Genomic DNA, 26,412 nt, shown 5'->3' on the forward strand with positions numbered 1-26,412 from the left:
TCTACGCCTATTGGTAATTACAAGTTACTAGTCTGAGAATCTTCGCAGAACCGCGGCGCTACTGGCTTCGGGCTACAATCGGAGTGATTACAGGATGTTCTCTGCACGGCGTAGCTAATTTTAATAACGTAGCGTTATGTATATTTACTACACTTTTTGTCTGTCGGAGCCAAGGAGCAGCTTTTTCATTGGTTGCTTTCAGCGCGTGACGTCAATTGACGTCATACAAATTTAGCCCTTTCATTGAGATAGATTTAGAACTACCGATAATTAGTCAGGGCTTTTTCAAGCAAATTGCAATTATAGAGGAATCAAATCTCGCAAATGGTATTTTTTGGTTCACTAGAAACTAAATTATTCCTTTTTTTCTCGAGCAAAAATATACTGACCCACAATTGTTTTTTTAATTTAGTTAAACATTATTATTAAAATCTTAAACGCGTTTCTTTTAGATATTTTTATATTAAATTAATTGGTATAGAAATTTGAAAAAAAAACTGCGGAAAGTGTAAAGTTGGCGATAATTTATAGATAAATTATTTCTTTATAGGGAAAATCTAAAATTTCCTTCAATTTGCTTTAAAATTTTCTTCAATTTGTTCGAAAATTTTGTTCAATTTGCTCTAAAATTTTCTCCAATTTGTTCTAAACTTTCCTTCAATTTGTTCGAAAATTTTCTTCAATTTATTCTAAAATTTTCTTCAATTTGTTCTAATTTTTTCTTCAATTTGTTCTAAATTTTCTTCAATTGGCTCTAAACTCTCCTTCAATGTGTTCTAAATTTTCTTCAATTGGCTCTAAACTCTCCTTCAATGTGTTCTAAATTTTCCTTCAATTTGTTCTAAAAGTTTCTTTAATTTGTTCAAAGCTTTCCTTCAATTTGTTCTAAAAGTTTCTTTAATTTGTTCCAAGCTTTCCTTCAATTTGTTCAAAATTTTATCCCCAAAAACATTTTATATTGGTGCATAATTCCATAATAGTAATAAAATTAATTATTAAAATCTTAAACGCGTTTCTTTTAGATATTTTTATATTAAATTAATTGATATAGAAATTAGAAAAAAAAACTACGGAAAGTGTAAAGTTCTTTATAGGGAAAATCTAAAATTTCCTTCAATTTGCTTTAAAATTTTCTTCAATTTGCTCTATAATTGTCTCCAATTTGTTCTAAACTTTCCTTCAATTTGTTCGAAAATTTTCTCCAATTTGTTCGAAAATTTTGTTCAATTTGTTCTAAACTTTCCTTCAATATGTTCGAAAATTTTCTTCAATTTATTCTAAAATTATCTTCAATTTGTTCTAATTTTTTCTTCAATTTGTTCTAAATTTTCTTCAATTGGCTCTAAACTCTCCTTCAATGTGTTCTAAATTTTCCTTCAATTTGTTCTAAAAGTTTCTTTAATTTGTTCAAAGCTTTCCTTCAATTTGTTCAAAATTTTATTCCCAAAAACATTTTATATTGGTGCATAATTCCATAATAGTAATACCAACCTTAAACTATTTCTTAAATAAACTCTTTTGAGTTACAATATTTTTGCACTGAGTTAGAATTTCTTTAAAGCTATTGGTAGAGATTGAAAACCAATCTATAACATAGCAGCTCAATCAGTCCACTTACTGAAAGAATAAATCAATATTCAATATGTTTGACTACCTTAACAATTTTTTAGTCTGATACTTTTATTGGAGTAAATAAAAATTGGGTAACCCGATTAAGATTACTTTTTGAAATTAAATCAGTTATTTTCTCAAACGTTATCGGTGATTTCCAGCAGTGGCGTAGCGTGCAAAGGTTTTTTCCGTGTCAAAAAACCCTTGCGCGTAGCTTTGAATGTGCTAAATTTTCACCCTCCCCTTGACTGTATGACGAATTTCGAACCAACTATCACATAAGCGGCTGCGATCGGAATAATTCCTGTGGGGTACCGGGCCATTATTTTTTATTACAAAATGTATATACTTAACACTTAAAGCAACTGTCGGCCCTTGTTATTAGAGATGGCAATGAATCTATCCGATTCTTCGAAAAAACGATTTTACTAGAGAGCGTGGTGCCATCTATTAATTGCAAAGAAAGCTAAAATTCAAAATAGCGAAACGATAACGTCGTCAGAGAACCATTTATAATTATTATAATTAGACATCTTATACTCTACTTACAAGGTGACTACCCGAGGTGGTTATCACGGATTTTGTTGAAACTCGGGGGTTCGGTAGACCTTATGGTAGTATGAAAATTCGCAAAGGGAAAAGTTGCAATGGGCTTTAGTTTTCCCATGGCAACCCAAAATGTTTTTGACCTCGCCATTTGAAAAAGCATGGGATTTTCTCGGATACCCAAATTTTGTTAAAATTTAAACAATATTGATCAATTTTACCCCAAATCATCGATCAATTTTACCCAAAATAGGTCAAATTCATCTTTTTGGGTCTGTTTTGAAAATTTAATTTTTTCAAATTTATTAAGTAAGTAATCCGAGAAAATCCCATGCTTTTTTAAATGGAGATTTCTTTGTTTTGAGAGATCAAACATTTTCGGTTGCCATGGGAAAACTAAAGCCCATTGCAACTTTTCCCTTTGGCAATTTTCATACTACCATAAGGTCTACCTAACCCCTGAGCTTCAACAAAATCGGTGATAACCACCTCGGGTAGTCTCCTTGTTAGTGGACTTTAACCATAATTATATATCCCATGTAAAATATATTGTTAACAATTACTATAATTATTGACAAATTTACAAACGAGTCAATCAACGCGAGGGGTACTTTTATGCCCGCCTTTTGGGTCAAAATGTAGCGTAAGTATCTTGTTTTGATTTCGACGCTAGCGACATCTGTTGAAAAAAGAGTTACTTCACGTCGAGCCGACACTGGCATTAAGCAAAAAAATGTACAGCTCTAAATATTTAATACTATATTTCTTTAAACAAAAGTGTGCTTTCTAATACCACATCCGTCAATGAATTCATTGAAAAATCAATGTTTACATGGATCGAGGCTAGATCATTAAAGGGACTTTCAAGAGACCCTCTAGTCAATTTAAAATACGTCCTTCCGTTCGTTATGAAGCCAAAGTTACGACCGAATGACGTATTTCAAATCGACTAGGTCTTTCTTGAAAGTCCATTAAATAAGCCTTTCTTGGCGCAACGCATTACGAAGGTATTTTAAGATATCAAAATATTTGGGTAAAACAGGGTACACGACGACGTGATGTTTTGTTTGGACGAATCTATTGAAATCAATTTTATGCTTATTTCATCTTAATGTTACCTGCATCTTCAATAATAAAATAATTCTGTAAAAAGACGGAATTCGTACAGTGAGATAAGAAATTTATCCCTCAATTTTACTTCTGTGGGGGCTCTGCACTCGTATGTTTTCCCCGTAACCCAAAATATTTAATTATCACAGTTCAGTCCTCAGCATAATTAAATTCGGAAAATTTGTGCAGGCAATTTTAGGTCAAGTGATAAAAAAATTCCGGAAGTGAACTAATGCGCTAAATTGTTGGGAGAATTACATCTACAAAATTAGTATTGACATCTATATTAATATCCAGACTACCCTAATTACTCCGGTTAAATATGACGATTTTAATTAAATTTAAACAGCTGAACGGATACGTGATATAAATTAAGATAAAAGTTAATTAAGATTCCACCGTTTACATAATCAAACGCCAAAATACCGGCTTTATTTACATAAAAAACGCGTACACTGTTGGGGGAAAAAGCACGCGTAGTTTAATGATGTAAAAAAAGTATTAGCTTACAACTTGTCAGTGGTTTCGAATAATTTAAGTCGGCGGGAGTTCCGCGTAACCTTTTTTTTTCCCTAACTGACACCACCCTCGAGATCGGGGCGAGCTTCGAGTGGCTTCGACATATTTTCATTTTCGGCATAATGTACGCGGTGAACTTTTAGAGAAAATGGCTGTATAGCGCCGGCATAGGTTAATATTTGTCTCGTGTAGAACTTTTCGTAAAGGTATTATTAGTTCAGCCGTATTCGCCGTTAGGCCTTTGACGTGACAATACAGCAGTTGGTGATTGTACGATTTTCGATTTCGACGGTATACGTTGGCTGCTGGATCTAGGTTTTTGTTACACCCGGTTTATTTTGTGATTCATAGATACAACCGCTCGGTTTGTAGGTAAGTTTCGACTATCTTTTAATTAAGCTATTAAATTGGCCAAAGTATTGTTTGGGCGCTAGTGTTAAATGTAGTGGTGTTTGTGTATTAGTGTATACCTGTTGACGCGTAAATGTTTAGCGTACAGGCGTTATTATTCTAGATTTGTATATGAATATGAGATTGCAACTAATTTTGCAACGTTTTTAGGCAGTTGGATGAGCCGCTATTAAGACTACAATGACCCCCCTAGAATAAAATAACGCGTACTTGATACAAATGATCGTGATATTTATAGTACTTGATAAAAATGATCGTGATATTTATAGTACTTGATAAAAATGATCGTGATATTTATAGTACTTGATAAAAATGATCGTGATATTTATAGTACTTGATAAAAATGATCGTGATATTTAATTTATACGAGTCTTTTTCCAACTTAATGATTTGTTAATGCTAGTTTTGGGTCGGTGTCATCAGCTAACCTCGCCGTAATTTCTGCTATTAAGAATACAAATCGTTCACTGCTCCCAATTGAGGTCGCTAATGCAGAGAGATGTATATGACTGTTAATACTGTTATAATTGACCCATAACCGGACTGCAATTCCTAAAATGTTAAGTCTTAAGATAATATAACTCGAAAGTATGAAATTTGTGATACCCGAAGAGACCAAAACTAGATTTGGATTTTACATCCCGAAGTGTAACCCACCGATTTTGTTCAAACTCGGGGCATTGGTAGACCTTCATGTATCATGAAAAATCTTAAAGGGAATTTATTCAATGGGCAACCATTTTGCCATGGCAACAAAAAATGTTTTTGACAACAAAAAATTAAAATTTTCCCATTGAAAAAAAACATGGGATTCTGACCGATTCCTAGCCCCCCCCCCCCTGTGAAAAATTTGAAAATGACAAAAAAGAAAAAAGAAATAATAATTGACAATAAAAACATCAAAATTGATCAATTTGAGGTCAAAATCCCATGTTATTTTCAATGGGAAAATTTAATATTTTGTATTGTCTAAAACATTTTTCGTTGCCATGGCCAAACGGTTGCCCATTGAATTAATTCCCTTTAGGACTTTTCGAGTTACATGAACGTCTACCAATCCCCCGAGTTTGAACCAAATCTGTGGGTTACACATGTCTCCTTGTAAGTATTTCAATTTAAATTTTAAAATTAAACTGCGATAAACTAAAGATATAATTTTATAAAACTCTAACAAAGTCTTCGAAACTCTAAAACTATTAGCTTAATATAATTAAAAATTAATGCCCATATAATTGTATGAAACATTTTCCTTGAACTTTTCACTGGCATTCTTTTGTCAAAAACCTCGTCTTTAGTCCGTCTGTAGAAAGATTTTACTCAAATGTGGGTTTCTACTAATACCCGCGAGATGAGCTGCTATAGTTGTACTTCGAGTGGGTGCTGGAAATTAATGCCTTCAAATTGCTCCAGGGGTGAAATATATTTTATATCTTGGCCGGTTTTACGTCCATGAACTAACGTCGCCTTAAAAAAATGTATCAGAGGTTTTAAAGTAAGATTCAGCTCTATCAAAAACGTTAAACAAACTGAGAAAACGCTTCTGGTGGTAGTACTTTCAATCATCTCTTAAGTTTAGTGTAAAATAGTGGGGTGGCGTAGTGGTTAGCACTTTCGCCTCGCAGCAAGAGGAGCCGGGTTCGATCCCAGTTAGTGACCCTGGATGAAAACTCGGAACAACTCCTTCCGCGTTGAGTTTGCAAGTTCTCTCCCCACTGGTTTAAGGGGTTTTCTCCGATCTCTTCGGTTTCCCCTTCCATAAAACTTGCTGAGGTTAACGGTAATAGTTAGTGTAGGGAGCTGTGGGCTCGCGTGGCGTGAAGGGCTTGTCACCGTGCACTCTCCTACGCATTGTAACCCGGCCACCTGAATTAATGGCTTCAAAAGTCGCTTGATGACTTGGGCCTAAGGTGGTGCCTCGGGTGATTAGCCTATCTGATTATTATTATTATATTATTCCATTATCTCCATGCCCTTAATTACAAACATTGTTATTAAATAAATATTATGAGTTTTGGTTACTATAGTTCCTCCCCCAATTGATTGTAACCAATAGTAACTTCTTACTTCGAAGATGAATTCAAAATTGGTACGTTGGATTGCAATACATAAGAAAACCAATGGTTTATTTACACCAGTTAACTTAGAATGTTAGCTTAAAGAAACACGTTATGGACAATTACACCCAACATCTTGATAATGTTTAACCACTATAGCCCCCCCCCCCCCCCCTAACGTAACGAGCGCCCTAGGCTTCTGTTAAACCTGCTGGCAGGAATATGAAGTTCGTGAAATCAATCTTAATTATGGAAGTTCATAAATCGACTCACCCGGACTTCGTCTGCCATCTGTTGGTGGCAATGTGTACTAAAATACGGAATATCCAAAATTAGAGTTGAAAAATATTCCGGCAAATTACTGAAGGCCTTTTTTCCGGAAATGTTCCGTATTTTTCCGGAAAACAAAACGTTTCCTTCCATATTGTTCGCAAATTTAAATTTCGCGTAATTTTCGGCTCATTTGGTCGAATCCAAAAGTAAAACTAAAACCTCTGGACTAGTCAATTTCTTATTTTTCCGATTTGTGGAAATTTAATTTTTTAGGAAAATTAACAACTCCAAAATACTAAAGGCCGTTAAAGCGTGATATTTAAACAAACTATACTATACTAAGTGGACGTTAATATATATTACATATAAAATATAAATAATATGGCCAGATTTTATATTAAAGAAAATGTCGACTCTACGTGAAGTAGCTCTTTTTTCAACAGATGTCGCTAGCGTTGAAATCAAAACAAGATGCTTACGCTATGATTGGACCGAAAAGGCGGGACATAAAAGTACCCCTCGCGTTGATTGTTTATTTTTGTGTAAATTGGACAATAACTTAAATAATAGTAATTTTTAACAATATATGTTATATGGGATAGATAATTTAGGTTAAATTCCACTAACGACGTAAGTAGAGTATAAGTTGTCTAATTATTATACTTATAAATGGCTCTGACGACGTTAGTTTCGCTATTTGGAATTTTAGCTTCCTTTGCCATTAATAGATGGCACTACGCTCTCCAGTAAAGTCGGTTTGTTAACGAGCAGCTAAATCGCGTCAATCCATGATGGCTGACCAATAATATTGGCGTTTTAAGGCACGTGACGGCTGGCAAATCAAAATAGTGAGACAAACTTATCGTCGTCTGCTATTTCGTATGTGTCTGTGTTTTTTATCTGTCTGAATTGAATTATATTGTTGTGATTTCTTCAATTCGGTATTTGTATATAATATGAAAATATTATTGCTTGTGAAATAAAATCGTAAACGTTTTAATTTCCAAAGTAAAACCATTAAATTGGGAATATTATATTCCCAACTCGCTGAGTAAATCCATTTCCCTGGTAATCTTTTTGTCAACTCGCAAAACTAGTGTATATACTCTTCAGAGTGATTAAGTCTGACAATTGATTCATCAAATTTGAAAAATTTCATAATTAAAAATGCCCTTCTATCAAATATGATCAAATCTTTCACATGCAGTCTTTTTATAATCCAAAATTTGAACTTATATTTTAAGGCAAGAATTGTTTGTAGCTTGAGCAACTGGTTCTAAATTCTATTTAGAGGCCTTCGATGGAGTCTAACCCTTTCTTTAAACTTGACAGTCGGAGTCGTGGCCAAGTGAAAACCAACCTGAAAATATATCGTACAGTAGAAATGTAATAAATAAATTAATAAATAATCAGCTAGGCTAATACCCAAGGCACCACCTTAGGCCTAAGTCATCGAGCGACTTTTAAAGCCATTAGTTCCGGTGGCCGGGTTACAATGCGTAGGAGGGTGGTGGCAAGCCCTTAACGCCACGCGAGTCAACAGTTCTCTACACTAACTATTACCGTTAACCTCAGCAAGTTTTATGGAAGGGGAAACCGAAGAACTTGGGGTAAAACCCCTTAAACCAGTGGGGAGATAACTTTCAAACTCAACGCGGAAGGAGTTGTTCCGAGTTTTCACCAAGTGCCACAAGTTGGGATCGAACCCGGCTCCTCTTGCTGCGAGGCGAAAGTGCTAACCACTCCGCCACCCCACTTATTGATATTTGAAAACCACTTTATCTGGAAAACCGAAATATTTCGAAACGAAGTGTTTAATTTGTTCCGAATGTGGACAATGGCGTCAATAAAGCCATTGCGTTGAACGCGAACCCTGGATAAAATTTGACCCCCAAAAACTATTTTCGCGGGGGCATGGGAAACCTTAGACGAGGTGTAGTTTAATAATATACTTAGTTATGTCCATTTGCAATTTTAATAGACTGTTGAATTTTCTATATTCCTATATTTTTTTTGGGGGTTTTACAGTGGTCACCCTGGAATAATTACTGGACTCGAAACCTAAGCAAAATCCCCAGTTCCACAATTTGCATCGCCCGTCAGCGCTCCTACCGAGAGAATCGCCAAATATTTCTATCCAAATACAAAACACGCGCGTAAAAATGTTGGATGAAATGCATTCCATCGTTTGCTCTGCTTTTTTTTTTTTATAGAAGTGAGGCTTTTGGGATTTTAATAGGCCTTAGATTATTCAGTAATAATTGTATTGTAATTAATTTAAATAAGAAGTTCGGTTTAATGTTTTGCATATATAGCTTGTGTGAAGGTTTAAATAGATTATAAATTTAAAAATGACTAGTCAAAATGGAAATAAAGGTGTAAGCTTTGACGACAGTGACGAGCTAAGAACGCTAGGCCTAACGTCGTCCGCTAATATTGGGCTCGTGTTCAGTATTTGGATAGAAATATTTCCAATACTTGGCACTACGGCGCTACAAGCGGCACTGCCCTAAAAGCACCAAACGTGCCATTTGGTTTCGGGTCCAGTAATTATTCGTGCAAGTTGTCAGATTTACGATCCGGATCGTATTTGTACGATAATTGATCTCTCGGTACGATATACCATCCAAAGGCTGGATCGTACGGCAAAAATACGATCTTACGATAAAATACGAACCAAAGTACTATAAGTGTAAAAACTGTTTTCTTTAGTGCGGAAACCTTAAGGGGGAAGAATACAGGAAAAGCCTCTTTTTCGTTCAAGCTGAACGTTTCTGTCTTAACAATTACACAATTGAATTATATTTTTCTTATTAGGCTGAACCTTCCTCTAGTGCTTAGAATAATTTTGATAATTCTAATATTAATAGTTAACGAGATATAAGGTTCTAACTAAAGGGTAGTTTGGGCGCTTGCCCAACCTGTTTAGCTCCGGGGGTCCGAATTAAAACGTAGGATAACTTAATTATTTTAAAATTTAAAATTGTCAAAATTGTTTTAAGCACTAAACAAGAGGCTGTTATACACTTATAAAATAATTTTATAAGTTAAAATACAAAATTAAAAGAGTTTAGCTTGAAATAGCGCGAAATAAGGTGGCTCTTACGTCACAGTCTCTTGCTTTAACCACGGCCAGCTTTGGTTTCGCGCTATAGCGGCCAACCCATTCGCCGAAATTCCGTGAGTAAGGATTTACCCGCTTTAACTAGAGTGGCGCTGAACTCATACAGGTTTTTTTTTTATATTGGCGTCAATGCTAAAACTATTCTTAAAATAATATTCCGCTAGGGGCGCTCAACTCATACGGAAATCTTCTGCTAGTAGGTTAACATAGAAACTTCAACGAATGGGTTGGCCACTATAGCGCGAGATCAAAGTTGGCCGTGCTTTGACAAGTCTCCGAGCGCGCGCTACAGTCGCCAGATGAATATAGCTTTTTCTAGCGCGCGTGCAAATCGCGCGTGCGAAGAATATACTTAAATAAAGCTGTGTCTTGTGACGTAACAGCGACATTTTAAAAAGTTGAGCAAGACCACTTTTTATTTTATAAAATAAACTATTGTCGCCACGAATCGGAAATATTTTCAAAATATTTTATCGCGTGTTTTTTCGTACATTAAGGTGAGCTAAAGTATACGACATAAAGGTTTAACGAACGGTTTTTTAACTTTAAATATCTTTTAAGCTTCAATGAAACATCTTCAAGGAAATTGCCAAGGAGTAATATTTCCGATAGCCAGGACATACAAGCCTCTGTTTATATAGATAGTGCTGGTTGAAATAATAGCTCGTGATAGGACCGGGTTCGAACACGACCTGGAAAACCTGGAAAAGTCAGGGAATTGGAAAATGGTTCCGAAGTGTCAGGGAATTTTAAAAGGTTTCCGAAGGGTCAGGGAAAAGTCAGGGATTTTTAAAAGGTTTCCGAAAGGTCAGGTAAAAGTCGGGGAATTTTAAAAGGTTTCTGAAAGGTCAGGGAATTTTAAAAGGTTTCTGAAAGGTCAGGGAATTTTAAAAGGTTTCTGAAAGGTCAGGGAAAAGTCAGGGAATTTTAAAAGGTTTCGAAAATGTCAGGGAAAAGTCAAGGAATTTGAAAATGGTCCCAAAAAGTAAGGGAATTTTAAAAGGTTTCTGAAAGGTCAGTGAAAAGTCAGGGAATTTTAAAAGGTTTCGAAAATGTCAGGGAAAAGTCAAGGAATTTGAAAATGGTCCCAAAAAGTAAGGGAATTTTAAAAGGTTTCTGAAAGGTCCGGGAAAAGTCAGGGAATTTTAAAAGGTTTCTGAAAGTTCAGGGAAAAGTCAGGGAATTGGAAAATGGTCCCAAAAAGTAAGGGAATTTTAAAAGGTTTCTGAAAGGTCCGGGAAAAGTCAGGGAATTTTAAAAGGTTTCTGAAAGTTCAGGGAAAAGTCAGGGAATTGGAAAATGGTCCCAAAAAGTAAGGGAATTTTAAAAGGTTTCTGAAAGGTCCGGGAAAAGTCAGGGAATTTTAAAAGGTTTCTGAAAGTTCAGGGAAAAGTCAGGGAATTGGAAAATGGTCCCAAAAAGTAAGGGAATTTTAAAAGGTTTCTGAAAGGTCAGGGAAAAGTCAGGGAATTTGAAAATGGTCCCAAAAAGTATAAGGGAATTTTAAAATGACCCCAAAAAATCAGGCAAATAAATTTTAGAACGAAAATATTTATGAAGATTTTCACCTCAAACCATTAATTTATTCTACAAAAGTGGCCAGGGAATTCCTGGCAATTTGGTCAGGGAAAACCTGGAAATGTCAGGGAATTTAATTCCGGAAATTTTGTACGAACCCGGCAGGGGAAAACTAAACTATGATGCCCGCAGTGAATAAATTCTTGATAATTTACTTCAAAACCCTCCATCTCCATTAAGAATTTCGCTTTTGTAAGTTCAAATTCCGCCCGTCTTTGTCGAAGGGTGACGCCAGCATCGCGACGGGTCGCATCCTTAGCCTTTTTCGAACTTAGAATTTGGTATGCCTATTTCTAACGAATTAGTGACGGTAAAAAATCCTCCTAATTTGACAGTTTTTGCAATTTTCGCACGAAAATGGGTCTAGGTCTCGCTACAGCTCCACCTGCTGGCGAATTCAGGTTAAAATTCTACCCACATCGCGGTTCAAAGACGTGGCGACTTTTCCCTCTACCTCAACAAAAAAAACCGTGTTTCAACTGATAGCGCTCACCAAGGCTAAAACGATGCTTGTTTTATTCCTTAGATTTAAACATACGACCTACTTTGGTCGGCACTGTCAAGTAACTCGCGTCCTAAACAGATGTTTTGAAGCCACGTGTGTTTTATTGACGGCTCCTAAATAATAATTATGCGGGCGTGGATTTCAATCTAGGTAATGTTTATCGGATGTTTTAATTTTAAAGCAATGTACCGAGATATTTTGGCGTTTGTACTGCATAAAAAAGTTCTGTAATCATTAATATTTATTTATAAAATTTTAATATATTTTAATAACTTATTTAAGTAGGCTAACTTTTTAAGCGGCATTTTAAAAAGAAGTACTTCATTAATTTATTACTCTATTACTCTATCAAATTATTACTCTATTACTCTATCGATTTATTACTCTATCGATTTATTACTCTATCGATTTATTACTCTATCGATTTATTACTCTATCGATTTATTACTCTATCGATTTATTACTGTATCGATTTATTACTGTATCGATTTATTACTGTATCGATTTATTACTGTATCGATTTATTACTGTATCGATTTATTACTGTATCGATTTATTACTCTATCGATTTATTACTCTATCGATTTATTACTGTATCGATTTATTACTGTATCGATTTATTACTGTATCGATTTATTACTGTATCGATTTATTACTGTATCGATTTATTACTGTATCGATTTATTACTGTATCGATTTATTACTGTATCGATTTATTACTGTATCGATTTATTACTGTCGATTTATTACTGTATCGATTTATTACTGTATCGATTTATTACTCTATCACTTTATTACTCTATCACTTTATTACTCTATCACTTTATTACTCTATCACTTTATTACTCTATCACTTTATTACTCTACCTGTATTTAATCTGTTGGAAAAATTAATTCGGTAATTTTAACGTGAAGATCATAGATGGCGAGACGCTTGCCAAAGGTAGCTTCAGTTTGCTCCACTTAAATCTAGATGTCGCCAGCTTCTCTTTCGGAAAGACTTCCTTAACTTGTTTATTTTTTTACTTTTAATTTAAAAACAAAAGATCTTTATTTCAAAGTTATATTCTGATAGTGGCGGGAAAATAGGGCGGTTGTCATTTTAACCTTTTTCGCTTTAAAAGCTTGTCATAACTGTAGTCTCGAAGTATACAGCTCATTTATTACAACAATTCCATCTATTGTTCTTAAGGACCCACGATGCGATTAATATTCGGAAATACTACATTTATACTGTACTACGTTTTTGTAATTTTTGTGATAATTTCCGTATAAACCTACTAAAACCACGATTTAACTGGTTTTTGATTTACTTTGAAATAAAAAGTTATATTCTGATAATGGTGGGATGGTTGGGTGGTTGTTAGTTTAATCTTTTTCGCTTTAAAAAGTTTATCATTACTGAAAGGGTCGAAGTAAAAGTAATATAATTGTTCTAAAGGTTTCATGAGGCGATAAATATTTAGACAATCTAAATTTGAACTATACTTCGTTTTGGTATTATTTTATTTGCTGGTAATTTTCGTGACAACCTCGTATTTCAGCCCTTTAAGGCCGATTTAATACCATCAATACTATCGATAATAACCGCGATGATCGTCTGCGTGACTTCCTGCGCTTGCCTGCTATTAATGCGAATATAATGGCATTGGAGTTGAGAGAGATGAATGGTGGAATCCTAAGAGGAGAGTCACGGAGTTATAATTATTCAATCATCTTTTATTCACGATTTTCCTTTAAAAGCCCATTTGATGCGTGTTAGTCATCGTCGGCAGAAGCCGTTTTGGCAAGGTTGGCGAACTCGATGTCGTGTCTCAATCGGCATTGTCGGCCAAGACAGTTATTTTTCCGTTCAGTCGGTTGATTTTTTCGCCAGAATTCCTATAAAATCCTATTAATTTGAACTATATTATCCGGTAAATCTTTGCAACGTCCTGTAAAATCCTATATTTTAAACATATCCTATATTATCCGGTAAATCTTTGCAACGTCCTGTAAAATCCTATATTTTAAACATATCCTATATTATCCGGTAATTAGTTTAAACATATCCTATATTATCCGGTAAATCTTGACAACGTCCTATAAAATCCTATATTTTAAAAATGTCCTATATTATCCGGTAAATCTTGACAACGTCCTATAAAATCCTATATTTTAAACATATCCTATATTTTAAACACATTCTATATTATCAGATAAATCTTTGCAACGTCCTATAAAATCCCTTTATTTTTAAACTTATCCTATATTATCCTGTAAATCTTGGTTACATTCTATAAAATCCTATATTTCAAGGATAAATAAGTTTAATGGAAACCTCACGTTAATATAGGATAGGTATAAAAAATACAGGATTTTATGTAACCAAGATTTACAGGATAATATTGAATATGTTTAAAAAATAAAGGATTTTATATTTTAAACCTATATAATATAATTCTGTAAATCTTGGCAACGTCCTATAAAATAGTATATTTTTAAACCTATTTAATATTATTCTGTAACTTATTATCTATTTCGTTATATATTAGACTATAAACACCGTAACTTGAGCTGCTTTAAAGTTACATTTTTAAACTAAGCGATTTCTACTTTTTATTCATTTTACCATAAGTAACATAAGTTGAATAAGTATAACACTTCCAATTATTTTACTACAAATTTTGTGACCGAACGTTTTTCTGGCACTGTCTTGGGAATATTTAGACGCTAGGGGGCTCTGTGCGGAGAACTATACCTTGATTCCGCAATAGCTCTAGAAATAAGTTTTGCTAATTTTCATACTTCTCCGTAATATGTTACTTATGATTTTATTTTCTAGAAACATCCATTGCTTTCCAATTATTGAATATATTGATATTTTGTTGTCATAGGTTTTTGGGGTCGATAGTTCTAAAATCATAAGTAACATAATATAGCAATCAGGGAAAGTTTTCACCGAACTGATTTTCAGAGCTATCGCGTAATCTAGGTTTAGTACTCGTCACAGAGCCATCTAGTGTCTAAATATGCCCAAGGCTAAATATACTACTACCGAGGACGATAACACACTACTCAGTTGAAATGCAAGTCCAATTGGAAGTGTCATACTTATTATGTTACTTTTGCTAAAATAAAATAAGTGAAACCATCAAATATTGCTCTTACGTTATAATCCCAGAAAATCCCGAGTACCTCGTGCGCGGCATTTGCGCGCGCTCGTAGACTTAACAAAGCACGACACAGTGACATTGAGTTTGGAATAAATAGAGGTACAACCATAAGTTAATGATCATTAACTTACGGTACAACTAAATCTGGCTGGCGCGGGACCAATTTCGTTCAATAAGGAGACTTTATCAACTTGATCGTTCTACCGTGGCGGCATCTGTCTCTAGTGGTGGCAACTATATTGCAATTGAATTTTTTTCGCGAATCTGATGCGAAATTGAAATGTATGATTACTCGTAACAAACAAACCTTTGAAGTTGTTTAAAAATAATTTTATTCTGGCAACACGATCTTTTTTAACTCAAGTTACGGTGAATTAGCCAATAATTATTTATTTTTAGCCATATAACTTTACAAAATATAGATGGCGCTACTACCTAATTATAAAGAGGAATTTCGTACTGTCTTATCAGAACCGGTCCCGCGTAACCATGGTAACCGAAATCGTAATTGTAATTCTAGCAGTATTATTCCCAATTCAATGCACAGTGACGTCAGCGATACGTTCAAACACAAAGCTATATTACCACGCTTCCTGGGAGCATAAGTCAAGCATTAAAAAAATTTATTTTTAGAAAAACTAGTTTTTAATTTTATATTTATAATTATTGTAATAATTAATTTAATAATTGAAATATACTACAGATGATTAAAGCTAGGAGCAACAAACACCAGGATAACGTAGCTAGCCTTAAAACACGCTAACGCAGCACTTGTAGTGTACAAATTTCATTGGACGAGCCTTTACGCTGAAGGTTTTACGGGCGGGGGGAAGACAATTTCCGAATTTCCCCCTTTCCGACGACAGCAGGCGCTAAAGCGTCTAACCAATGAAAACTGTACGCGAGAAAATGCGTGAGTTTTGACGGGTGGCGTTCTCCTTGTGTGGGGTGCTGTGTTTGTTGCTCCTAGGTTAAAGTAACATTAAAAATTAGGTAATTTGTCAAGTCTTATGTACATAGAGGATACTTATTTCGAATTTATTTCATAAGTCACGTATCTCGATTTGTAAGACTTTTGCAACGTGACCTTGTTAGAATGTGGCTCTGATCTTGGATAAATAGTAGTTCCTAACTGGATATATCACTCTATAGTTCCGCGTGCATTTGCTAAGTGTTTGTTACGGCTTCTGCCTTGTAGAAGGCTACGTGTTACGGGAGTTTCGGAAATTCTCCGCTAACTCTGCCGAAGTGGCGCTGCTGTCGCAAAACCCATTTGCTGGTCAGGTTTTTTTTCAAGTGATATATCCAGGTAGGAACTACTATTATTAATCCAAGCTCTGACAAACTACTTTTGTTCCTATGCACAAATATTGCATTTTTATTTTAGACGCCAGTTTTTCGCAGTGTCATTATGCGTAGTTGATAAGTGAATTTGTTTGTTTCGTAGCAAATTGAGAAATTGACCAGCAGTGGTCAGAAGGGCATTCGCAACGAGAGAAGCAACGCCGAGGCCTTCGTTTCTCGAGGTCCAGACGCCGACGTCAAAGAGACCCGCTGTCGACGAGTGGCCGAAGCCCGCTCGGCCGACGGACAGTGGTCATTCTCCTCCAGTTCCGTCTCCACCACCACCTACGTCGTCACCAAGGTCAGATTTCTTGTTTTTATAATAATATTATTTTTAATAGCGCAGGCTTTATGTAGATGGCGCTGGTGGCAGTACAATTTTTAAGGATCATCACCATTATACTCACAAGGAGAGTACCCGAGGTGTTTATTGCCGATTTGGTTCAAAGTCGGGCGTAATGTAGACCTATATGAGATATGAGATATGAGATTTCCCAAAATGAGACGTTGCACTACACATTCGATTTGCCATGGCAACCGAAAATGTTTTGGACCACTTCAAACTAAAATAAGATTTTTTTCCTTATTTTACCGAAACATTGATACAATTTACCCCAATAATGTTAATTTATCCAAACTAGGGTAATTTGGACCACATTTAGGTAAATTTCATCATTTCGTGATTTTAATTTCTTTGAAAAATTTCTGTACAGTGAAACCGAGAAAATAGGTAATTTTTTGTTTTAAGTGGTCAAAAACATTTTCGGTTGCCATGGCAAAACGAATGGCTAGTGCAACGTCTCCTTATGGGAAATTTCATATCTCATATAGATCTATATTACGCCCGACTTTGAACCAAATCGGCCATAAACACCTCGGGTACTCTCCTTGTCAGTTGCAGGTTATCTAGTACATTTGGCGGAAAGATACTAGCACGAAGTTCCGGTAAATCGGCGTCGGGAATTACGAATTTCGCCTATTTCGTGTTGAATTCCTACAGGTTCCTTCGCGTGTTATATTAATCCATTTTAGAAATGTCAATTGCGTAAATTTAAGTGATCAATAAATATTGAATATTGTTTATAATTTTTAAGCTTTGTTATTGCGTATTTTTAGTATTATACTCCAGGGTTGCCACACGTCAGGGAAATCCGGAAAAGTCAGGGAATTTAAAAATGGGCCTAAAAAGTCAGGGAATTTTAAGAATTGGTAAAAATTTAGGGAAAAGTCTGGGAATTAAATTTAATCTTAGCACTTTTTGAAGGTAATTTAACTCTAGATCTACGACAAATTCCACGATTATCATTTATTTCCTTGAATGTTTGGCTAATTTTTTCAACATTGCAATAACCTTTTTACTGAAATATAAGTTCATCTAAATTTATTAACTTCTGATAAAAGTAAAATATAAAAGAGAAATTTTGGCCTTCATAAGTCAGGGAAAATCGGTTAAAACGGTCAGGGAATAGTCAGGGAATTTGAATCTGAAAATTTTGTGGCAACCCTGTACTTTTAATTAATCATCATGTGTACGTCAATGTGGTATTTTCGGCATTACCCGTTCTATACATACCCTGGACTCGCCAAACTAATTTTTTTTAGGTATGCCTCATTTGTAGTACTAAAAACCAATAATGAAAACTGTTTAAAAATCTTATCTATGTTAATTAATTAATGATAACTTTGAAATATAACGCAATATACGGTATTTTTTAAAATTAATAACGCGCGCGGGTATACTTAGAAACTCCAGCGTAAATATGCGAAATTCAAAATTCCCGCTGCCGATTTACCGGAAATTCGTGGTAGAGATCTTTCCGCGAAATGTACTAGATATTTTGCCTTTCTTAACCTGCAACTGAGTATAGTATTTAATTGCCTAAAAATGTGTAGTGTTTAAAATAAATTACAGAAAAAATACGATTTAAAATAATACTTATTTCAAGCGTCTGTCGGTTCTATAATTTCAACGTGCATTATGATAAGGCCCTTGTTAATAGAGATTATCCGATTATTCGAAAAATGCGACTTTACTGGAGAGCGTGGTGCCATCTATTAATGGCAAAGGAAGCTAAAATTTAATTTTTTTTGATAACGTCGCCAGAGAACCATTTATAATTATTATGATTAGACAACTTATACTTAGTGAACTTTAACCTAAATTATTTATCCCATGTAAAAATATTGTGTATAATTGTTGTAATTTATGTTATTGACCAATTTTCAAACGATCGAATCAATACGAGGGTATAATTACCGCCGTTTGATTTCGACGCTAGCGACATCTATTGAAAAAAGAGCTACTTCACGTCGAGCGGACACTTTTGGTACAATAAATTTTCGAAATTTGTATTTGGCCACTGCGGTAACGCAGGGGCGCCACCTACCGCTAATCCAGAGAAATTCAAATACCTCAGCTCTCTAAGCGCGTTCTAAAACGCGTTTTTCTTCCTCTCCTCGCGAATTGTTAATTCTAGAGTTGTCCGCTATCCATCCCTGGCGCTAGGAGTAGGGGTGCTACCGTGCTCGAGAAATTAGTGATTACAAATATTTTGGTGGGGTTTACGGAGTTTATTAGTTTTAATTTTAATTGGTTTTGAGTCGTATACTTATCTAATTTTGACAATATGCATCACTCTAGTGTTAGTACCAGAATGGTACGATAGATGTCGTTTTTGGCAGCTCGTCCAACCTAGTGTATTAGGTCAGATTGGTTGAGATTTCTAAAGCTTACAAACGGTTGGAACGGCGACTAAATAAATCCCGTATATTTGTACCGGGGTATTTAAAGTCCAATGCTCTGGAATTGAACGTGACCAAGGCTTAACATCAAAATTTTAATTATACATTTTAAACATTTTCGATTGAACAAAATTAAGTCAAAATATGAAAACCTGGAATTCCCGGAAAATTCTGGGAATTTGATAATGGCTCTAAAAATCAGGAAATTTAAAAAAAATTAACGATTAGGGAATTTTAATAAATTAGTCTATAAATCAGGGAAATGTCAGCGAATTTTAAAAATTAGTCTAAAAATCAGGGAAATGTCAGCGAATTTTAAAAATTAGTCTAAAAATCAGGGAAATGTCAGCGAATTTTAAAAATTAGTCTAAAAATCAGGGAAATGTCAGCGAATTTTAAAAATTAATCCAAAAATCAGGGAAATGTCAACGAATTTTAAAAATTAGTCTAAAAATCAGGGAAATGTCAGCGAATTTTAAAAATTAGTCTAAAAATCAGGGAAATGTCAGCGAATTTTAAAAATTAATCCAAAAATCAGGGAAATGTCAGCGAATTTTAAAAATTAGTCTAAAAATCAGGGAAATGTCAGCGAATTTTAAAAATTAGTCTAAAAATCAGGGAAATGTCAACGAATTTTAAAAATTAGTCTAAAAATCAGGGAAATGTCAGCGAATTTTAAAAATTAGTCCAAAAATCAGGGAAATGTCAGCGAATTTAAATATTAATCCAAAAATCAGGGAAATGTCAGCGAATTTAAATATTAATCCAAAAATCAGGGAAATGTCAGCGAATTTTAAAAACTAGTCTAAAAATCGGGGAAATTTCAACGAATTTTAAAAATTAGTCTAACCGTCAGGGAATTTAATTTCGGTTGCAAATAGGAAACCTTTGCTAAAATATAGCTTAATATATAAAAATATTTTGGCACAAAATACGTCTCCGGAGATAGTCAGTGAAAACCTGTTAAAGTCGGGGAATTTGAATCTGAAAATACTGTTGAAATCGTGGAAAAAAGGTACATTACGCGTATCAATAGAGATCGTGGTAGATTAGCATTTAAGCGCTTTCTTAGGAGCCACCACTTGCCATAAATGATACGAGCTTAAAATAGAGAAACCATCGCTGTTTTCGAGTTTTGTCCATTAGTTCCGCATCCGACCTTGAAAACCTCCCCGTCCATTTCCTGATTTGCTGGAGTCATTCGCGTCTTGAAAAAAGTCTAACTTCCTAGAGCGCGTCGCTAGTCCCGCTACACTAATGATTGACCTGTCTTCTTCAGTTTCCCTTTTCGCTTTAATATCCGTCTTTTTCAATCTTTGAGTTTAGCGGGGCAATAGACCTGGCAGCAAAACTAAATGCAGAAAATAAATATTTATAATTGAGGAATATGCAGCCGCGGTTTTGTCTTTAAGAGTACAGACGACGTAGCAGACGAAAAGGCCTAAACGCGATTTACATTTTAAAAGTGATTTTGATATTTTCTAGTTTTGATTTTTGTCGTTAGGGTTGTTTTAATTAAATCAGTGATTTAAATTAAGTGATTTAAAAAATCATGGATTTAAAGCAACTGTTGGCTCTATCATTACCACCTGTATTATGAAAAGGCCCATTAGAGATGGCCTGAATCTATCTGATTCTTCGGAAAAATGACTTTACTGGAGAGCGTGGTGCCATCTATTAATGCAAAAGGGAGCTAAAATTCAAAATAGCGAAACAATAACGTCGTCAGAGAACGATTGCAGAGTATTATAATTAGACCACTGATACACTACTTACATTGTTAGTGGACTTTAACCTAAATTATATATCCCATATACAGGGTGTTTCAAAAGGTTATGCAAAAATTTGAAGGAGTTGTAGGGGGTGAGTTGAGAAGTATGCCGGTTTTTTTCCATTTTCCTACGATGAGTTAAAAGAGCGCCACAGAGCTTCAAAGTGTGGCTTACTAGTCCCTGGAAGTAGGCTACATCAAGCGCAAAACCAAGCAGCAGGGAAACGCGAACATTAAGGTTTGGGTAACCAGCGTAAGAAGGTAAACTTAAACAGTATTTAAATTCCACCCTAAATTTTTAAAAACGCAAACACAAGTAAGTCATGGAAAATCTCCGGAGGATTTGGGTACATTTCTTCGAATTTAATTCGTCCGAACGGTGGTACAAATGTCCGAATGATCATTTGTTCGAATGCCGGAAAACCGGATCGTATGTCCGAAAACGTATTTCATTTGCCCGAAAAATGTATCACAACTTTTGTTGGTGATTTAGTCGTTCAATTTATGTTAACTTTACTGGCGAATTTCATTTGTTCGAATAATCGTTTGTCCGTTTTTTTCGAACATTAGGAATTGTTTTTTTTTTTAATATTGTTAATATAAGAAAATAGTAACATTAACGTGAAACTAACCTAACCTAAAATATCCACACCATTCAACGCAATTCCCACTTACAATATCGGCCGAAGGAAAAATGGACATAATAGGATAAAATGATTAGACATTATAAAATAACAGCAATAAGAAATACTAATTTAGCGACAGAATTCGGACAAGTGATGCTACCGATTCGGACGAATGAAACAAACAAGTTTTCCAATTCGAACAATTGAAACATTTTTTATTTAGGCGGTTCGGACGAATGAAATTCGAACATTTGTTCCACCGTTCGGACGATTGAAATTCGAACAAATGTACCTACCCCCTCCGGAGATGGTCAGAGTAAACCGGGAAAAGTCAGGGAATTTAAATGTGAAATTACTGTGGCAACCCTAAACTGAGTATGGACCGAGGGGCAGGTCACTTCCATTTTGGGTGCGTCTTAATCATAGTAAAATGATTAAATCAGGGGAATCAAGATTAAAAAATCTAATCAAGATTAAAAAATCTAATCGAGATTAAAAAATCTAATCAAGATTAAAAAATCTAATCGAGATTAAAAAATCTAATCGAGATTAAAAAATCTAATCGAGATTAAAAAATCTAATCAAGATTAAAAAATCTAATCGAGATTAAAAAATCTAATCGAGATTAAAAAATCTAATCGAGATTAAAAAATCTAATCGAGATTAAAAAATCTAATCGAGAGTAGAAAATCTAATCGAGATTAAAAAATCTAATCGAGATTAAAAAATCTAATCGAGATTAAAAAATCTAATCGAGATTAAAAAATCTAATCGAGAGTAGAAAATCTAATCGAGAGTAGAAAATCTAATCGAGATTAAAAAATCTAATCGAGATTAAAAAATCTAATCGAGAGTAGAAAATCTAATCGAGATTAAAAAATCTAATCGAGATTAAAAAATCTAATCGAGAGTAGAAAATCTAATCGAGATTAAAAAATCTAATCGAGATTAAAAAATCTAATCGAGAGTAGAAAATCTAATCGAGATTAAAAAATCTAATCGAGAGTAGAAAATCTAATCGAGAGTAGAAAATCTAATCGAGAGTAGAAAATCTAATCGAGAGTAGAAAATCTAATCGAGATTAAAAAATCTAATCGAGAGTAGAAAATCTAATCGAGAGTAGAAAATCTAATCGAGAGTAGAAAATCTAATCGAGAGTAGAAAATCTAATCGAGAGTAGAAAATCTAATCGAGAGTAGAAAATCTAATCGAGAGTAGAAAATCTAATCGAGAGTAGAAAATCTAATCGAGAGTAGAAAATCTAATCGAGAGTAGAAAATCTAATCGAGAGTAGAAAATCTAATCGAGAGTAGAAAATCTAATCGAGAGTAGAAAATCTAATCGAGAGTAGAAAATCTAATCGAGAGTAGAAAATCTAATCGAGAGTAGAAAATCTAATCGAGAGTAGAAAATCTAATCGAGAGTAGAAAATCTAATCGAGAGTAGAAAATCTAATCGAGAGTAGAAAATCTAATCGAGAGTAGAAAATCTAATCGAGAGTAGAAAATCTAATCGAGAGTAGAAAATCTAATCGAGAGTAGAAAATCTAATCGAGAGTAGAAAATCTAATCGAGAGTAGAAAATCTAATCGAGAGTAGAAAATCTAATCGAGAGTAGAAAATCTAATCGAGAGTAGAAAATCTAATCGAGAGTAGAAAATCTAATCGAGAGTAGAAAATCTAATCGAGAGTAGAAAATCTAATCGAGAGTAGAAAATCTAATCGAGAGTAGAAAATCTAATCGAGAGTAGAAAATCTAATCGAGAGTAGAAAATCTAATCGAGAGTAGAAAATCTAATCGAGAGTAGAAAATCTAATCGAGAGTAGAAAATCTAATCGAGAGTAGAAAATCTAATCGAGAGTAGAAAATCTAATCGAGAGTAGAAAATCTAATCGAGAGTAGAAAATCTAATCGAGAGTAGAAAATCTAATCGAGAGTAGAAAATCTAATCGAGAGTAGAAAATCTAATCGAGAGTAGAAAATCTAATCGAGAGTAGAAAATCTAATCGAGAGTAGAAAATCTAATCGAGAGTAGAAAATCTAATCGAGAGTAGAAAATCTAATCGAGAGTAGAAAATCTAATCGAGAGTAGAAAATCTAATCGAGAGTAGAAAATCTAATCGAGAGTAGAAAATCTAATCGAGAGTAGAAAATCTAATCGAGAGTAGAAAATCTAATCGAGAGTAGAAAATCTAATCGAGAGTAGAAAATCTAATCGAGAGTAGAAAATCTAATCGAGAGTAGAAAATCTAATCGAGAGTAGAAAATCTAATCGAGAGTAGAAAATCTAATCGAGAGTAGAAAATCTAATCGAGAGTAGAAAATCTAATCGAGAGTAGAAAATCTAATCGAGAGTAGAAAATCTAATCGAGAGTAGAAAATCTAATCGAGAGTAGAAAATCTAATCGAGAGTAGAAAATCTAATCGAGAGTAGAAAATCTAATCGAGAGTAGAAAATCTAATCGAGAGTAGAAAATCTAATCGAGAGTAGAAAATCTAATCGAGAGTAGAAAATCTAATCGAGAGTAGAAAATCTAATCGAGAGTAGAAAATCTAATCGAGAGTAGAAAATCTAATCGAGAGTAGAAAATCTAATCGAGAGTAGAAAATCTAATCGAGAGTAGAAAATCTAATCGAGAGTAGAAAATCTAATCGAGAGTAGAAAATCTAATCGAGAGTAGAAAATCTAATCGAGAGTAGAAAATCTAATCGAGAGTAGAAAATCTAATCGAGAGTAGAAAATCTAATCGAGAGTAGAAAATCTAATCGAGAGTAGAAAATCTAATCGAGAGTAGAAAATCTAATCGAGAGTAGAAAATCTAATCGAGAGTAGAAAATCTAATCGAGAGTAGAAAATCTAATCGAGAGTAGAAAATCTAATCGAGAGTAGAAAATCTAATCGAGAGTAGAAAATCTAATCGAGAGTAGAAAATCTAATCGAGAGTAGAAAATCTAATCGAGAGTAGAAAATCTAATCGAGAGTAGAAAATCTAATCGAGAGTAGAAAATCTAATCGAGAGTAGAAAATCTAATCGAGAGTAGAAAATCTAATCGAGAGTAGAAAATCTAATCGAGAGTAGAAAATCTAATCGAGAGTAGAAAATCTAATCGAGAGTAGAAAATCTAATCGAGAGTAGAAAATCTAATCGAGAGTAGAAAATCTAATCGAGAGTAGAAAATCTAATCGAGAGTAGAAAATCTAATCGAGAGTAGAAAATCTAATCGAGAGTAGAAAATCTAATCGAGAGTAGAAAATCTAATCGAGAGTAGAAAATCTAATCGAGAGTAGAAAATCTAATCGAGAGTAGAAAATCTAATCGAGAGTAGAAAATCTAATCGAGAGTAGAAAATCTAATCGAGAGTAGAAAATCTAATCATTTAAACGAGATTTAACCATTCTAATCTTATATTTTTAATTAGATTTAATCAATATAATCGGTCGAATCGATAATTTATCATTAAAATCAAAACTAAAGTACGATTTAATCATACTAATCACGATATAATTTTTTTAATCAGATTTAATCATTTAATCATGATTAAATCAGATTTAATAAACTTAATCGATAATAACTTGAATTTAATCCAAATAATCACGATTAAATCGGATTTAATCTTTTGAGGGGTGCGTCGTTAATCAAGGAAGTGACCTGTCCCTCGGTATGGACGGAAGCTTGAATTTACCTGACAGGGTTATAGTCCCTTTAAATGAAAACGTAAAATCTAAATGTTTATTATTTTTAATAAAAATCAAAACGGAATTTTATAGCCAGGCCTCAAAACATTTCTTTCGTTAAATGGTATGTTGAAATTTTAATTTTGTTTTCGGAAAAATACTCGAATTTTGGCTTCTAGGTCGCCCATTAACGGCTGTTTTGGCCAAAATCCATAAAATTGCCCGAAATTCCTAGTTCTTCATTAGAAAATATATTCACCCCGCCTTGTTGAAGAAAAACGACAATAGATGTCGCGATTTGAACTTAATTTCTCCGTCCTACACGCGCCAAGGTGCTTCAAAGATTTCCAAAGACGAGGATGCCCAAACGGAGGTTCTAATAAAAGTTTTTAAGAAATTGAACAATTTGACACACTTTCGCGTTTTTGCCGGAGAACTGTAGAGGGAGTGTTTACGTTGCCCACCTTCGAAATAAGTCGAATCACTAAGAAAAGATTTCTTTAGGCGGACCGTTTTAACGCCTTTTTCTTAGTTCAGTTTAGTTTTTTTCTCTCCACTTAATGTGGGCGCTTTAGCGTTTTCACTGCACTCTTTGAGTTGACAATGACACGTCTGTGAAATGTTGGATATCTCGATGGTAAATATATATATTTTTTGGTCGGAGATTGTAGAGTACAAGGATAAAAATACCGTGTTATTTCAGCCATTTCACACAGAAAAAACCACTAGCGACATCTTTCGATGGAAATATTTGATAATTGGTCTAAAAGCTTATAGTTTTGTTCCGTATTAGTCCGGCTTTATCCGAATTGGTTTTTATCATCGGTGAAACCGTACAGATGGACCAAAATTATATTATTTCGTTTGCGTTAGTAGTGTTTACGTTTTGATATCAAACAAGATTAGTTTTTATCTGTTTTCAAAAAATAATTTAATCTCAAATCTGAAGGGTATGGCTGATGAGAGAGTTTACATTAGTGACAAGGTCTGCAAAATAAAATCGTCATTTAAAATATTTTTCGAAAAAATAGGAATTAGCTTTTTCAGTTTTCATAGTTCAATCATATGGCGTCGTAATATCTTTAACTATTAATCAGTTTATTATTTTTTGTCCCTTTAAAGGCTTAAGCGTATTTGGGTATAAATGCATCTTTTTAGATGTAGGGAGCAAATTTACTTTTCTGTTTGTATGCAATTAGACGATAAAGAATCTTTTAGCTTAAGGTTTTTTTTAGTTTACTATCCTTTCAATTTTATATTTAAGTTTACTATCCTTTCAATTTTATTTTTAAGTTTACTATCCCTTTAAGGTTATTTTTTTAGTTTACGATCCCTTTAAGGTATTTTTTAGTTTACGATCCCTTTAA

At 34.1% G+C, this 26,412-nt stretch overlaps 1 protein-coding gene across 3 annotated transcripts in view; it reads left to right on the forward strand.

Moving 5' to 3' along the window:
• Positions 1 to 26,412, forward strand: part of LOC149958325 (uncharacterized) — an 80,226-nt gene that overhangs the window by 7,272 nt on the left and 46,542 nt on the right. For all 3 annotated transcript variants that reach the window (XM_090165764.1, XM_090165763.1, XM_090165766.1), the window contains exon 2: positions 16,334 to 16,531. In XM_090165764.1, the coding sequence (XP_090021890.1) occupies positions 16,334 to 16,531 (198 nt within the window). The remainder of the gene's footprint in view (positions 1 to 16,333; positions 16,532 to 26,412) is intronic.

This window comes from Leiobunum rupestre, chromosome 2 (genome assembly GCF_980474605.1).
Source record: "Leiobunum rupestre chromosome 2, qqLeiRupe1.1.hap1, whole genome shotgun sequence".
Taxonomy (NCBI): Eukaryota; Metazoa; Arthropoda; class Arachnida; order Opiliones; family Sclerosomatidae; genus Leiobunum; species Leiobunum rupestre.